At 38.0% G+C, this 15,220-nt stretch overlaps 1 protein-coding gene across 1 annotated transcript; it reads right to left on the bottom strand.

Moving 5' to 3' along the window:
* Positions 1 to 2,875: 2,875 nt before the first annotated feature.
* On the bottom strand, positions 2,876 to 6,909 carry LOC149501858 (uncharacterized). The gene is made up of 2 exons (XM_089732140.1): positions 5,598 to 6,909; positions 2,876 to 4,769 (listed from the first exon to the last, which is right to left on the bottom strand). Exons 1-2 carry the CDS (start codon positions 5,875 to 5,877, stop codon positions 4,570 to 4,572), a joined length of 480 nt encoding a protein of 159 aa, XP_089588266.1. The 5' UTR covers positions 5,878 to 6,909; the 3' UTR covers positions 2,876 to 4,569.
* Positions 6,910 to 15,220: the final 8,311 nt, after the last annotated feature.

The following is a 15,220-nucleotide window of genomic DNA, read 5'->3' as shown; positions in this document are numbered from 1 at the left end:
CCTTTAGAATTCATATTATTAGTGAGAAGTTTTTTGTGTTTTTTTCTCCACTTTCTTTCAAAGTCTTTGTCGATTAATCCCCTAATTGACTTTTTTGAACTAAGGGATCACAGTATTAGTACTATGGGAAAATAAAAGTAAGTTTAAAATTTTTATAATTTAGTGGGCAAAACTTAGAAGTAATTATCAGTTGGGAGGCTTTTGTCTATTTTGATTGTGGAACAACTACCGATCTGGTCTTTTAATTATTTTCTGTTACTACCATAGGTAGACGAGCAAACCGCACTCCTAATGGTGATTATTCAGTGCGGCTAACGAACATTAGCAGTACCAGAACTATCCCCTACCTAGCTAGCTGAGGAGTCTTCTTAAGCCTCGTTTGAAGAATGACAAGTCATAGCGCTCGGGAAGCTGGTTAATCTTCAATTAGTCCTCAGATAAGGGAAGAACTCCTTGAAACAAACGGTATAAAGGACACAGATATCCGACGTCCCTCTATATACCTAGAGATTTCAAACGATTCTAGTTAGAACAATTTTTTTGGTATCGGTTAGAAGAACTCACATTTGATGTCAATTTAGTACCAGGACCCATAAACAAAAAAGAGTATATCCCGAGACCATTATAAATTGAAATATAAATCTTCACATAGTTTCAAATCTTCTAGTTCAAAGTTACTCAAAAACCAATTAAGATAGCGAGATATTAATTTCATAAGTACAGGAAATCCACTAACAAAATTGAAGCTTTCTAAGTCATATAACTACCTTCATACAAAAGATACTAATGCCCAAGAGACATGTCCATTAGTCCCGGGAATGGTATTAACCCCGGTTCATTCCAGATTAGTTCCCCTTTTCCATTTAAATCTTCGATTGCAGCACTAATTCACGGATAACCGATTAAGTTCAACAATTTGAAAAGAAGTTTAATGGTTAAGTGCAATTTTAAGTATATTGCCGATTTAGTCTTTAATTACACTAGACGATGACCGAGCTTTGCTCGTTTTTTTTTTTTGATAACGCCATCTTGTTGTATCATTAAAGCGGTTAGTTGCCCTCAATTAAGGAAAATAGTATTATTATTCGCCAATAGATGTCGGAAAGAGTTAATTATTGAAAACACGACTAAAACAACATTTTCTGAAAATAAATCGTAGCTAGATCGATTTATCGCCCCCGAAATCGCCTGTATACTAAATTTTATGAAAATCGTTGGAGCCGTTTCCGAGATTTAGATTATATATATATATTAATATACAAGAATTGCTCGTTTAAAGATATAAGATTAAGCCACAGTCGCCGTTTCTGTGCTGCCTGCATTCAGTTGATTTCCACGACAGGTCTTCAGTCTACCTTGTTGGAGGAATACCCACACAACGTCTTCGGCTACATCGGCTCACATTCAAAAGTGATTATACAAAATCTTATTCGCTTGCCAAATCACTCACCATAAGACCAGGTCTTACCCAGTAAGCCTGGTAGTAATATACACCTGTGTGTCCGTGGATCAAAGCCAATATTTGGTAATTCGAGCGTTGGTATCTTATGTACAATTTCCCGTCTATTCTTCATCAGTCTCCAAAACCATTCAAATCAAGCTCATTTGGAGTATTAGGAATAACATTTGGAGATAAGGGATCTTGGTTTGAATACCCATTTCCAGATGAGATTTAGGCTTATATCTAACGGTGATGGTGGAGTTTTCGTCGTTGATATCTATAGACTCTGGTATCCGCTGGACATCGAGTGGGACGTGGGATTGTTCACCGACCTAAGCAACAAGAACGTGTCCATCCTTGTTCTTGCTAAACTACCACACTTAAAGATTATGTGATGTATACTTTAAAGTGTCTTGACACAGATGAGACTAATACTGGTGACACTAATAATACTTTTACTAGTGGTAGGATCTCTTGTGAGTCGGCACGGGTAGGTACCACCACCCTGCCTACTTCTGCCTTGAAGCGGTGATGCGTTTCGGCTTAAAGGGCGGGGCAGCCGTTGTACTCTTAAAAGTGAGACCTTACAACTCATGTCTCAAGGTGGGGTGGCGGCATTCACGTTGTAGATGTACCTATATATGGGCTCCGGTAACAATTTAACACCAGGTGGGCCGTGAGCTTGTCCACCCACATATGCAATAAAAAAAAAAAACAATACCACCAAAATACCACATTCTGGGTAGGTCAATAAGTTTTATTTTGGTTTTGGTGGGTAGGAACATTTTACACTAAAATTGCGAATTAAAAATTATTTGGCTTAATTTCACGCGCGTTTCAATCACGTTTTGCAGTAAAAATAAGTAAAGCTATGGTATCAAGCTTCGGCATGCTAGTAGCTTTCATATTTTCAAGTAGGGAATCTTCCTAAAGTTATAATAGTCGAAACTTTTGTACTGTCGCAATAAGGCAGAGTCAACAAGACGCAGAGTGGGGGAGTAATCTCCGGGAGATGAATGCCCTCCGGTAACAAAAGCCGGTACCTAATCACAGTCTCAGATATTGTATTTGGTCTCGTCTTGTGCACGAAAAATGCGCAGAGATATATTATTACATATATACATAGGTATTATAGACGCCAACGTTTTATTTTTCAAACAATTATTCTTACTAGTGGTTCCGCAGTAGTCGAAATTCGACTATAATTAATTGAAATTATAAGTTTGAACATGATTAAGGTTCTATTGTCAAAGACCACAACACTTCTTTATTCACAGATTTCGCCAAGATCACACTATAGACAAATAATTTTAAAGATAAACAATATTAACCTATTCTCAATCTGACTTTTGTTATTGCATAAAGTCTATGACTTTATGCAATAACAAAAGCTTGACAATAAACAATAAACAATGAGTATATATATATGTAAGCTTGAGGGTAGATATTATCTTGTTGAACACCAAGTAAAACGAAGTCACGTTTGGTTTCTGATTTAATCAACAATATGTTAACTTGACAATTCACTTTAACACTTGTCCAACTTTAACCAGTACGTACAACAGTCACTGAATCACACAACGTAACAACGATATAGTAAGTGCACCGGGCAAACGCAGTCGAACGAATGTTCATTTCAAGGCACGTTCCGCCTTTTTATACTAGCCGGCGCAGCGGGCTTATGAGTCACTCTGTTGCAGCTGTTGTTTACGAGTGGAACGATACGGCCGGCGCACCTGGCTTGTGTGAGTCACTCCTATTGCACGTGCTATATAACATAAATATCGTTAACGCCGTCACGGCCATACTGACGTGCGCTCGTCCTCGTGCGCGCATTCTTATGGTATGTCTGTGAACAACAAACGTTCGTTCATCCTGACATTAACGGATGCAACTTAAAACGTGGTCTATGATATTTACAATCTAGTACGGTTCGGCTCGCATAATTCTTCAGAAAATCCTATACTGGCTATAAATAACCTTCAGACTGCTTACATACCTGGGCCAGTTCATTTAAAACTCTTCAGGTATGTAAGTATGTCCCTTTATGTAAGTATGTCCCTTTTAACTTAGACCGGAATTGTTATCCCTTCAGTTTTTCGAACTGGACCGGATAATGCTAGACCGAATCGCAATCCCTGTAGCTAATTGTTGTGGCTAATCTGGATGAAAATCCCTATAGCCAAGCCATTGGACCGGACAGACCCTTCAATGACTTCACACTTTCTTTTTTTTTTTTTTTTTTCTCTTTCTCTTTTTTTTTGCTAGTCCGGATTAACATCTCTCTAGCCACATACAATTCTCTTTTTTTTTCTTTTTTTTTTTTAATCTGCGTGTACGGTAGCTTTTGTTAAAACATTTCTTAAACCAGAACATTTATACGGAATTTCTTCAGAAATAGTGCGAGACCGACCATCGTTTTCTACATTTCCAACACCTGCACCTGAGGTGCCTGAGCTTACAGACATTGTATCACTACCCACAGACTATGTTTGCTGTATCGCTATTTGCGGACAAAAATTTCGCTTCTATTGTCAGTGATAGAGTCGTCATCATTAAGATCAGTTTCATGAACAAGATTAATTAACCCATCTGTGTACGCCGTCACGTCATCGTCACTATAATTTTCAGAAATTTCTAGTAGGCCTGACGGGCCCGAGGTATTTCACGTAAGTTTTCATGGGGAAATTTGTACACTCTATTAGAACTATTTACATGTCTCAATTCATACCTATCGTTTTCCAAAACTGCAGTAATGTTGAAGGGACCTTTACATTTTCGGTCAACTTATGAAAACAAAATCCCCAGCGGAAAAAAGTTTGACTTTAGCTTTGCCTCGACTAAACCAAGGGATTATCACTCTGTTGAAACTTTAGATATTTCAAGTGAACTACCCTGAACGGTAAACATCTATTCTATTGGAGTAAACCCTGTTACTTGACAACGTGTACTATTAAGGGCGAGTTGAATATCCCCTAACTGCTCTTGCCATGATTGGTCCGAGTTACTTTCAGATCAAAGAGTGACTTGTTCATGAAACCTCTTATCATTGAATAAATTACTATGGCTTTGTTTTATAAGACTACATTCTGACCCTCAATGGAACATAAAGGGGAAGCCAAAACCACTTATCTGTAACACACTGAAGCTCTGGAACACACGTTGACGTCTCTGGTTGCACCTGCCACAGCACCTGGAGCAGTGTCGTTTTTCTTCTTGTAGCGCATGGAACACCCAGAAGCTACATGACTCGCATCACCGCACACGTAACAGCTGATTTGCAGGCGAGAGCCGGGCGCCCACGGATGAGGAGGTTGTTCAGGTTTTGCTGGAATATCGAAAAAAGTTTGAGAGCAGTATCTGTCGCAACACCCTTCGGCACGATGCCCAGGTTTTCCGCAGAAATGGCAGCTTCCACGGAAAAAAACTTCGAGAGCGTTTTGGTTCTTTATCAGGATCTTCGTTTTTTCTTTTGAGGGTAAAGCCACGTAATATGTGAAATAGACGATTTTTTGTGGTAATAACGACAGAGTTCAATTCCCGACGGATTCTTTCATCACACTGCGACAGTATTGATATAACAAATCCGGTGGCTATTTGTTCTGGCACATTAGCGTCGGGAATCTTCTTTATAAGTTGCCATAGCCGGATACCGGCTTCAGCTGGTCCCTTTTTGCTTTCCATTTCAAATTTAATAACCAGGTCGAAGTGGTCTTGCATCATTAGATAATTTTGTCAGCATCTCTTTAATAGTAGGCCAGGATATCTTACCAGGCTGTATTTTTGCGAGGCAAGTAGCAGCTCGAGCCTTAAGCGAATGTGTGAGAGTCAAAATTAAATCGACACCATCCAATACTTCAACTACTTTAAACGGCCCTTTAAACTTCGTATCTAATTTCGTTTGATTATGCTCTTCGTATTAATGTGTGGACGAGCTCACAGCCCACCTTGTGTTAAGTGGTTACCATAGACATCCACAGCGTAAACGCACCACACACCTTGAGATAGAAGTTCTAAGGTCTCAGTATAGTTACAACCGCTGCCCCACCCTTCAAACCGAAATACACCACTGCTTCACGGCAGAAATAGGCAGGGTGATGGTACCCGTGCGGTCGATGGGACTATACGGAGCACCCGTCTGGTGCCACGTCCTTACCCACGAGAACGTCGCCGCGCTGCGACGCCGGCAGCGCGCGATCGCAGTCAGAGTTATTCAATGATACCTCACAGTCTCCTACGAGGCGGCGCGCCCTAGCGCAAGTGCAGCCGGAGCGCGGGGGCTCCAATATCGGCAGTCCGTGCTGGAGGCGTGGTCTCGTCGTTTGGCGGACCCGTCGGCCGGCCTCCGTACCGTCGAGGCGATTTGCCCGGTTCTCGCGGACTGGGTGGGCCGCGACCGCGGAAGTCTCACCTCCGGCTACCGGAAAAACTTGCATCCGCCAGCGGAACCCGAACACCGCCGCATCGCCAGACACGAACGCACCAGACGTCTTATCTTACAGGTCACGACGACTTCAGATGTGTCAATTTTTCTTCCCCACGGAAACTTGCTTGCTTTCTTGTTTGCTTGCTTGCTTGCTGGAGCCCGAAGTCATCGAACGTGTAGTGTTATTGGTATTGAATCGAGTAGATTCTAAAATTTCAGCGACAATTCACAGTCTCATGTCCTGGTTTACTGTACTAGTGCCATGTAACTCTAGCAGTAGTCATTGGCTTAAAAACGATTCGTGTCTGAACTACCCACTCGTCATGACAGATCCATTATTGCGATCGAAGTTTCACTTGAGATTTGCACTTGCCTTAATTTCTTGCAATAGCTTGTTACGTGTTGTATTTCCGTTAGTAAATGCCATGTGATGAAGTCGACAGTCAAACTGGGCAACATGAGCCAGAACGTAAGATGTGACGATTTCTTCGTGGCTCAGATCTTCCATCGAGGTAACAGAGACGTTATTACACGACTTACGTATGCTGCATTCACGCTCTTGTGGCGTACCACTACTAGTATTCTGATCTGCATCATGTTTTTTTTGCTGTACTTCGAACATGTTCAAACACGTCACGCCAGTGAGAGTAGAGTCCTGATCTCACTTCTGATGTAAGCTTGAGGGTAGATATTATCTTGTTGAACACCAAGTAAAACGAAGTCACCTTTGGTTTCTGATTTAATCAACAATATGTTAACTTGACAATTCACTTTAACACTTGTCCAACTTTAACCAGTACGTACAACAGTCACTGAATCACACAACGTAACAACGATATAGTAAGTGCACCGGGCAAACGCAGTCGAACGAATGTTCATTTCAAGGCACGTTCCGCCTTTTTATACTAGCCGGCGCAGCGGGCTTATGAGTCACTCTGTTGCAGCTGTTGTTTACGAGTGGAACGATACGGCCGGCGCACCTGGCTTGTGTGAGTCACTCCTATTGCACGTGCTATATAACATAAATATCGTTAACGCCGTCATATATGTCTGTTTGTGTGTGTGTGTGTCAAATACATGGTAGTGTGTATAATGTTTCTTTTATTGATTTAATGTGATATTTATGCATAATTTAAAAAAAAAATAGTATTCGGAGCTCCTTCTCTATATTCTCCATAAGTGTGGGAAATGTCATACTCCTCCGTCCGCGTAATTTTCGTAAAAAGTTTTGCTTCCCTCCTGTGGTGACAAAAATATAACAAAACTTTCTCTTAAGTTGTAATAGCAAAAACTGTGATATGTTTCAAGCTAATGCGATAAGCAATGCATGAATCCATCTGATATTATGTTCTATAAAAAAGCATCCAAACATACCATTTATTTTAAAGTTGAAGATTATTTTTCAGACTTCTAACATTTTTCTTTCTCATTTTTCCAGGCTTACTACTACTCGAATTATATCAATAGTGTGTTTGCCTGTTTAAATTAACAACTAATCTCCAATCACACGCCAATTGATTTTTGATATCACGCCTGATATACCGATAGAAAATTGAATAATATTATATCGAATACACGATAACATTTGGCAGCCACAGTATCATAGCGCTATCGCACGTTCCGTATATGGCGTGTACATAATTATTTGCGCGTTAGGAACGTTTCATATGTGACCAAATATCGAACTGACAAGTTCTATTATCTATGGTTCACGTCGAGTAAGTTTTTGAGCAGCTCTTTTACAAACCTTGGCCCGTGTGGCGCTAAATTTGGGTAGCATTAAACACGATTCCTATTAAGAATAATTATTACAATCATTCTGGAAGATTTTATCTTAGCAGGGATGATTTAATGGTCCGATGTACTCATATCGAGTGTTATAACTGTTCTGGGATTGAAGTTGAAAGAATAAGCACTATGTAATAAAAACAAAACCCGGAAAAACACGCCCCGAAAGTGCGATTATGATTGCATATACATTAGGCATAAATACTCTATAAGTTGTTTATTTATAATAAGTTTTCGTTAGGTATATTAATTATACTTTTGTGAATATGAATAATAGTGGGTCAAATTAATTAAGCAAATTAAAAAAAAATGCTTTTCTTTAAAATAATAAAATCGCATATAAACTCTTATTTTGGATATTCGACATAGTGCTAGCACAATATGAAATACTGAAAATAAATTATTGTAAATAGAAGTAACGTTTTTAACATTATTCCGATTATTCATAATACACTTACTGGTGGTAGGACCACTTGTGAGTTCGTACGGGTAGGTACCACCACCCCGCCTATTTCCGCCGTGAAGCAGTAATGCGTTTCGGTTCGAAGGGTGGGGTAGCCGTTGTAACTATACTGAGACCGTAGAACTTATATCTCGAGGTGGGTGGCGCATTTACGTTGTAGATGTCTATGGGCTCCAGTAACCACTTAACACCAGGTGGGCTGTGAGCTCGTCCAACCATCTAAGCAATAAAAAAAATTAAATAATACAATGTGTAGATAAATGTGGGTGAATGAAATACGTGTAGTAAAAGAAGACATTTTATGAAATAACACTAGATGGGATAAATATATTTTATACACTTTGAAATTGAAATATTATGTGAAAAAGTATATTATTCTATTTAACTAAAAATAAATAAAACTATTATTACCATTAAAATGAAATCGATTGTTCTCTAAAGAATTCTCTAAAGTTACATGATGACATACGTTCGGTATATACCTATACCTATATTCTGTCTTGAGATACTCCCTACTAAGCGCATTGAGTGGCGGGTGAAATAAGTTAATTTTGTGTTATCTACACATTGTCACGAATAATTGAATTAACTCTCAATGTTTTTTTTTTTGCTTATATGGGTGTACGGGCTCACAGCCCACCTGGTGTTAAATGGTTACTGGAGCCCATAGACATCTACAACGTAAATACGCCACCCACCTTGAGATATAAGTTCTAAGGTGTCAGTATAGGTACAACGGCTGTTCCACCCTTCGAACTGTAACGCATTACTGCTTAACGACAGATTGCATCTCCAATATTTTTTTTCATAAAATGTAGTTACAGATTACCTTATTGCTCCTTGGCTTTTTTTAACCTTAGTGGAACTAATTTTGACAAATAACAGCCTAAGTCTCGTCTGGCTAACCTTTATAATTAATTAATCAGTTAAAGAAGCCTCGACATATTTATCGACTTACTTCCTAAATCAAGAATAAATTAATTAATGTTGTTGAAAATCAACTATTTATGCCTAATTATTTTGTTATTATTTGGGTTTATTTAGTTTATCGATGAATAAATAATTGCTTTACAGTGTGAAGATTCAAGTCGCGTTCTCTTATCTGATTCAGTATTTTCTCTAATGATTCTGATGATATTGTGCCTCAGTTGTCTCATTACATATATATACCAGCTGGCCCGGCAAACGTTGTTTTGTCATATAAAATATTTCTAGGAACGGTAAATAACCTAGATACCGACTGCAGCGCCATCTGCCGGGCTGATTTGTGAATCTAAACCATCCAAGGTGCCACCCAAACGCATACAAAAAAATCATTCAAATCTGCCCAGCCGTTTAGTCTAGTCTAGTGACAAACACACGCACAGAAGAAATATATATTTAATTAAAATATTAGAGTAGCATCAATTCTCATGAATAAATCCATTCGTGTGAATCGAGCCTAGTAGCTACAAGTAATGTCTGCTCTACAAACTTCGTCTCCTCTTGATTACAACACAGTAACATATGAATCTATATCTTATTACTGTTTGTACACGGTAGCTTACATCCAAACTAATTTTGATACTTGCTATATGCCGACTCACGTCTTGATCCCTGAATGTTTGTTAGTCGTAGTACTCAATCTGCTGTTATACAGTGGTCATGTTGGCGGATTATCTTCATTTAATTAAAGACATTTAAAAAATATATAATTTTTTTTTTGGTTTACGTATTTTTCGTTTTTATCTAATCTCATAAACTCCAACTCATGTATCAGTCCACCACGAGACAGTAGATTTAACTCTGAATTGCATTCATACAATGATTGTTTTAATTTTCGAACTACACATATGAATGCTATTAAAATCTATTTTGCTATTTAAATCTAACATAAGACCGGTTCGTTTTATTCTATTGCCCTTGTAAGCAGAAGAGCATATGGCCCATCTGATGGTGAGTGGATTCCGTTGCTCATGGAGGTCAACACTGCCAGGGGCACAGCCAAGCCGCTGTCTACCACAAATGTATACTTAGTCTGACCATAAATACTGTTACAAAGGAAAACAAAAAAAAATCTATGGCAAATAACATTTATTACTTTTACAGTGTGTTAGTTTAATACATAAATATAAAACAATTTAAAGTATAAAAGCTTATTCGAAGTGGCTCATTGGCTACACGCTTAGCATTAGTAAAATGTTTGTGTACCGGGCTATTAATAGGTGCAATGAGACCTCCTCTGTTTGTGACAGAAAAAAATCTGGCCGTCCACGTAGTGTTCGTACGAAAAAGGTGGTCAAAGCAGTAAGGGAAAGAATTCGAAGAAATCCTGTCCGAAAGCAAAAGATTTTATCTCGGGAGATGAAGATAGCACCTAGAACCATGTCGCGTATTTTAAAAGATGACTTAGGACTTGCAGCCTATCAGAGACGTACTGGTCATTTCTTAACTGATAATTTAAAAGAAAATAGGGTGGTATAATCGAAACAGCTACTGAAGCGGTACGCAAAGGGAGGTCATAGAAAAAAATTGGTTTACGGATGAGAATTTTTTTACAATTGAGCAACATTTTAACAAAAAAAAAGACCGTATTTATGCTCAAAGCTCTAAGGAAGCTTCCCAATTAGTCGACAGAGTGCAACGTGGGCACTATCCGACTTCAGTGATGGTTTGGTGGGGTTTTAGCTATGAAGGAGTGACTGAGCCATACTTTTGTGAAAAAGGTATCAAAACATCGGCACGAGTATATCAAGATACCGTTCTTGAGAAGGTGGTGAAGCTCCTTAATAACACCATGTTCAATAATCAAGAATGGTCCTTCTAGCAAGACTCGGTGCCAGGTCATAAAGCTCAGTCTACGCAGTCTTGGTTGGAAACGAATGTTTCGGACTTCATCAGAGCTGAAGACTGGCCGTCGTCTAGTCCCGATCTTAATCCGCTGTATTATGATTTATAGTCGGTTTTAGAGAGTACGGCTTGCTTTAAACGCCATGATAATTTGGAGCCCCTAAAACAATCCGTACGATTGACAGTGAAAAATTTTCACATGGAAAAAGTGCGTGCTTCTATTGATAACTGGCCTCAACGTTTAAAGGACTGTATTGCAGCCAATGGAGACCACTTCGAATAAGCTTTTATACTTTAAATTGTTTTATATTTATGTATTAAACTAACACACTGTAAAAGTAATAAATGTTATTTGCCACAGAATTTTTTTTGTTTTCCTTTGTAACAGTATTTATGGCCAGACTAAGTATATAAATAGCAAACATGTTTAGTATAGTAAAATGTTTTTGGGTCTTTATAAACAATTTAGTAGTAGTAGTTTCTTTTTCGCTTCACGCGGATTCAGTCGTCTGTTTGTTCGTTTTGTTTGTTGTAGTCTTAGGGTACCCCACTGGTACATAGGGCCAATGTCACAAGTCACAAGACACAAGTCACAATATGTCACAAGAGAGTCAAATGCCTAAACATGTTAATTTAGGTAAAACGGATATGTATTGATTGTTATAGTCATATTCGGTTTGTTGGTTTATCCATAATAATAATATAATAACAATATTATAACAGGCATTTGTGCATTATTTAGGTAATCAATTATTTTTAAATTATGTGGTGTTAAGGTTTCTGTGCCGGTTGATTTTAATAATAATAATAATAATAGCAATGTAATTTAATTGTAATTGTAAACAAATATACAAAAATATAAATCTACCAATATCCATTTAGAAGATAGGATCTATCGATACCATTAGCAATGGGAACAGTATCGTATGGTAAAAATTTAAAATGAAAAATTGATAAATTTGCTTAATTACTGACGGTAGTGTCCATACTAAGAGTCCACAGGTGTACTGATATTATTTCGTTTATTTCTGCTGCACACAATCATGCGTTTCGGTTTTAAGATTGATATAGGTAACCTCAATAGAAATATCAATCTACTGTCTCAAGGTGGTAGATGGAACTAATGATATCTATGGGCTTCAGATGAAGTGTAAGCTCGTTCTGAAATAAATGTATTAATCAAATAAAAAAGGAGTTGGCCCTAAGCGTCAACTTATATTCTTCGTCAGTAAAAAAACTCGCTAAGGTAACAACAAACTACCTTATTATCCGCAATATGAGCTCATCCAGACTTATACGGCTTATTTATACGTTCATATACCTCCATTCCCATTTCGCCGCGTTCTATTCAAACAATACGCGGTACCAATACCTAATAGGATTTAATGAAAATCGTATTATGGAGAGCCTCGTGCGTTGCCATGGTAACTCTAAATAATTTACCTACCGATTGTTTGCGTCAAATGTTTCTGACAGTCAACACGCTTAGTATTTTAAGTCTACGAGGATAGTTGAATAATTGATAATTGTGTAATATCTGAGAGGCTGCTTTAGAATACCTAATGCCGGGCTCGAGGAATAATTGGGTTAACGGTAAGTAGCTACCTGGTGGTGTCCAGTGTTGGAAGAATTGATGGGCGATAGTAGCTAATCTAATGTGTAATGTGGATGCCGCGGCATGAAAGTTAAAATGGTTAGTCTTAACTATATTCGACTAATGATAGCCTCGTGGTAGAAGCCACCAGACTAACGGAACTGATCCGTGTGCATATTTGTTTCAAAGGGTTCAATCATAATGTTTCCGTTCTAAAATATTGGCCACTTCGAGCTAAGATTAAAGCTGTTTGGTTCAAGTTACTATACATAATCTGATTTTGTGCACAAAAACTATAAAATTCTAAATTTCATACATTTGTGTCATTCTTTGAAATTAACTTTCAATTCTAATTTAAAAATAAATAATGAGTTAATCACGATGATCTAAAATATCTTGTAATTATAATATCATTTTCTCATCATCATCATAGTCGGTTACTAGAGCAGTTGCTCTGCCAAGAGTACCACAACTGTGGTCAAGTGGATTTTTTTTTATTGCTTAGATGGTTAGACGAGCTCACAGCCCACGTGGTGATAAGTGGTTACTGGAGCCCATAGACATCTACAACGTAGACGCGCCACCCACCTTGAGATACAAGTTCTAAAGTCTCAGTATAGTTACAATGGCTGCCCCACCCTTCAAACCGAAACGCATTACTGCTTCACGGCAGAAATAGGCAGGGCGGTGGTACCTATCCGCGTGGACTCACAAGTGGTCCTACCAGTAATTACGCAAATTATAATTTTGCGGGTTTGATTTTTATTACACGATGTTATTCCTTCACCGTGGAAGTCAATCGTGAACATTTGTGGAGTACGTATTTCATTAGAAAAATTGGTACCCGCCTGCGGGATTCGAACACCGGTGCATCACTCAACACGAATGCACCGGATGTCTTATCCTTTAGGCCACGACGACTTCAAAATCCTTGCTTATTAAAGCCTTGAAAGATGTTCTCCATGGTTCCATAGAAACCACTGCACTATATTTCCAAGAAAAACATGAATAGGAAGAATATCAGTTTCTAGGTAGTATCAAGACATGGCTCATAGCTGTGTGTGTATAGACCTAACTGTGTTTCAAAGCGAATGAACTGCGCATTTTTTTTAATGTGATATAGAAAGGTTCACAATAATAAATGAATGATGAAGAAGAGCAGCTACTAAAATACATAACACTGAAGTATTTCTATATTAATATGATAAAATATACCTACCCCTAACAGCTTCCAACAATAATAAGTCATCTTGTATGCCGAAGCGAGGGCACTGACCCCGAAACTCCAACATGAATTTCTTACCACAATTTGATTATTGTTTGACGTGTTTAATTCCCAGATTAACTTAAGTGAGGTACAGACTTGACGTCGCTCGCGAGATAACTGTCGTTAAACTAGTCTGTTTATCATTTGAATTTTATGAGTTACAAAATATATACTTGGGCTAAAATACCTTTTGTGGTGATGAAGAAATGTAAGCTGCAGTGGCGGAGGTGACAGATGATACTGGGTACGATTTTGAAGATTAAGCTTTAACTATAATCTCATCTAACTAAAATATAGTACTTAACATTATATAAAAAATCGGTTGTCTGTAAAGGCGGCTTACTGACGATAGTTGAACGTGACCACGTCAAAATACTGATGGAATGGTTTTATTTTTCAAAAGAAAATTTTAATTTTATTTGTTTCATAAATATTTTGTATGGACAATTGACACCACATTCACTTTTCACTGCACTTCATACTTGACGAAAACATGTAAATTTATTATTGTATAGCAGCTGTCAACACGGATGCATCGCTCACTCAAGTAGGAGAGAGACAGATGTCGAACGCTGCCGAACGCGGAGGCCGATTGTCCCTCTTTGTCGCTCGTTGCGCGCTCTCGCTTGCACTTCAAGCCTTAAATGGAACGCCTCAATGAGTCATGTTTTTTCGTGCGTGCAGCCGGCTCCATCGAATTATAAGTAATTGTTACGTCAATAATAAATTGAAATAATATATAGATATCTTTAGAATTATATACATTGAAATATACAGATATCTTTACGATGAACGTGTTCCCGACCTATCTGTTATTAAATGGTTAACGGGGTTCATTGACATGATTATATAAATGATGTCACCCATCTTGGGACTTATGGTTGTCCCAAATCGGATTGTATGACTGTTTTGTAGAAAAAATAGTCAGGTACCGATACGGCCGTATAATACGCTCTACCACAAATATTCTACCCACCCGCAATTATTTACATGAAATATTATATCATCTACCACCGACTATTGATTCACCTTTCTTTCATAGTACTTTATGTTTTTAATTTCAAATTCAATTTTATAAGCCTCAAACTCAATTTCTATTCTAAGGTTACATAGTTTTTTTTTTATTATTCTTTTAAAATTAATAAAACTAAAGAGAAAAAAAGAAGTGAACGCAAAAAAAAAAAAATACACATCAATTAAATGTCTTCAAGTCGTCACGATGTACACGGTCAGGTCTACCCTCAGAGTTTGAGTGCGCAAACTCCAAGCGATCGGGGGCCGCGATCAGCGCCGCACGCCACATCGCCAAATCTCTACGCAAATACATTCGCTTCCTAACTGTATAGATTGTAAGAAATTGACATTATTATTATCTAAATGGTGAAATAATAATCGAATTGTTACTAAATAAT

The sequence above is a fragment of the Bombyx mandarina genome, chromosome 12 (assembly GCF_030267445.1).
Source record: "Bombyx mandarina strain Sakado chromosome 12, ASM3026744v2".
In the NCBI taxonomy this organism is placed as follows: domain Eukaryota; kingdom Metazoa; phylum Arthropoda; class Insecta; order Lepidoptera; family Bombycidae; genus Bombyx; species Bombyx mandarina.
This window is presented reverse-complemented; position numbering and strand designations above follow the sequence as displayed.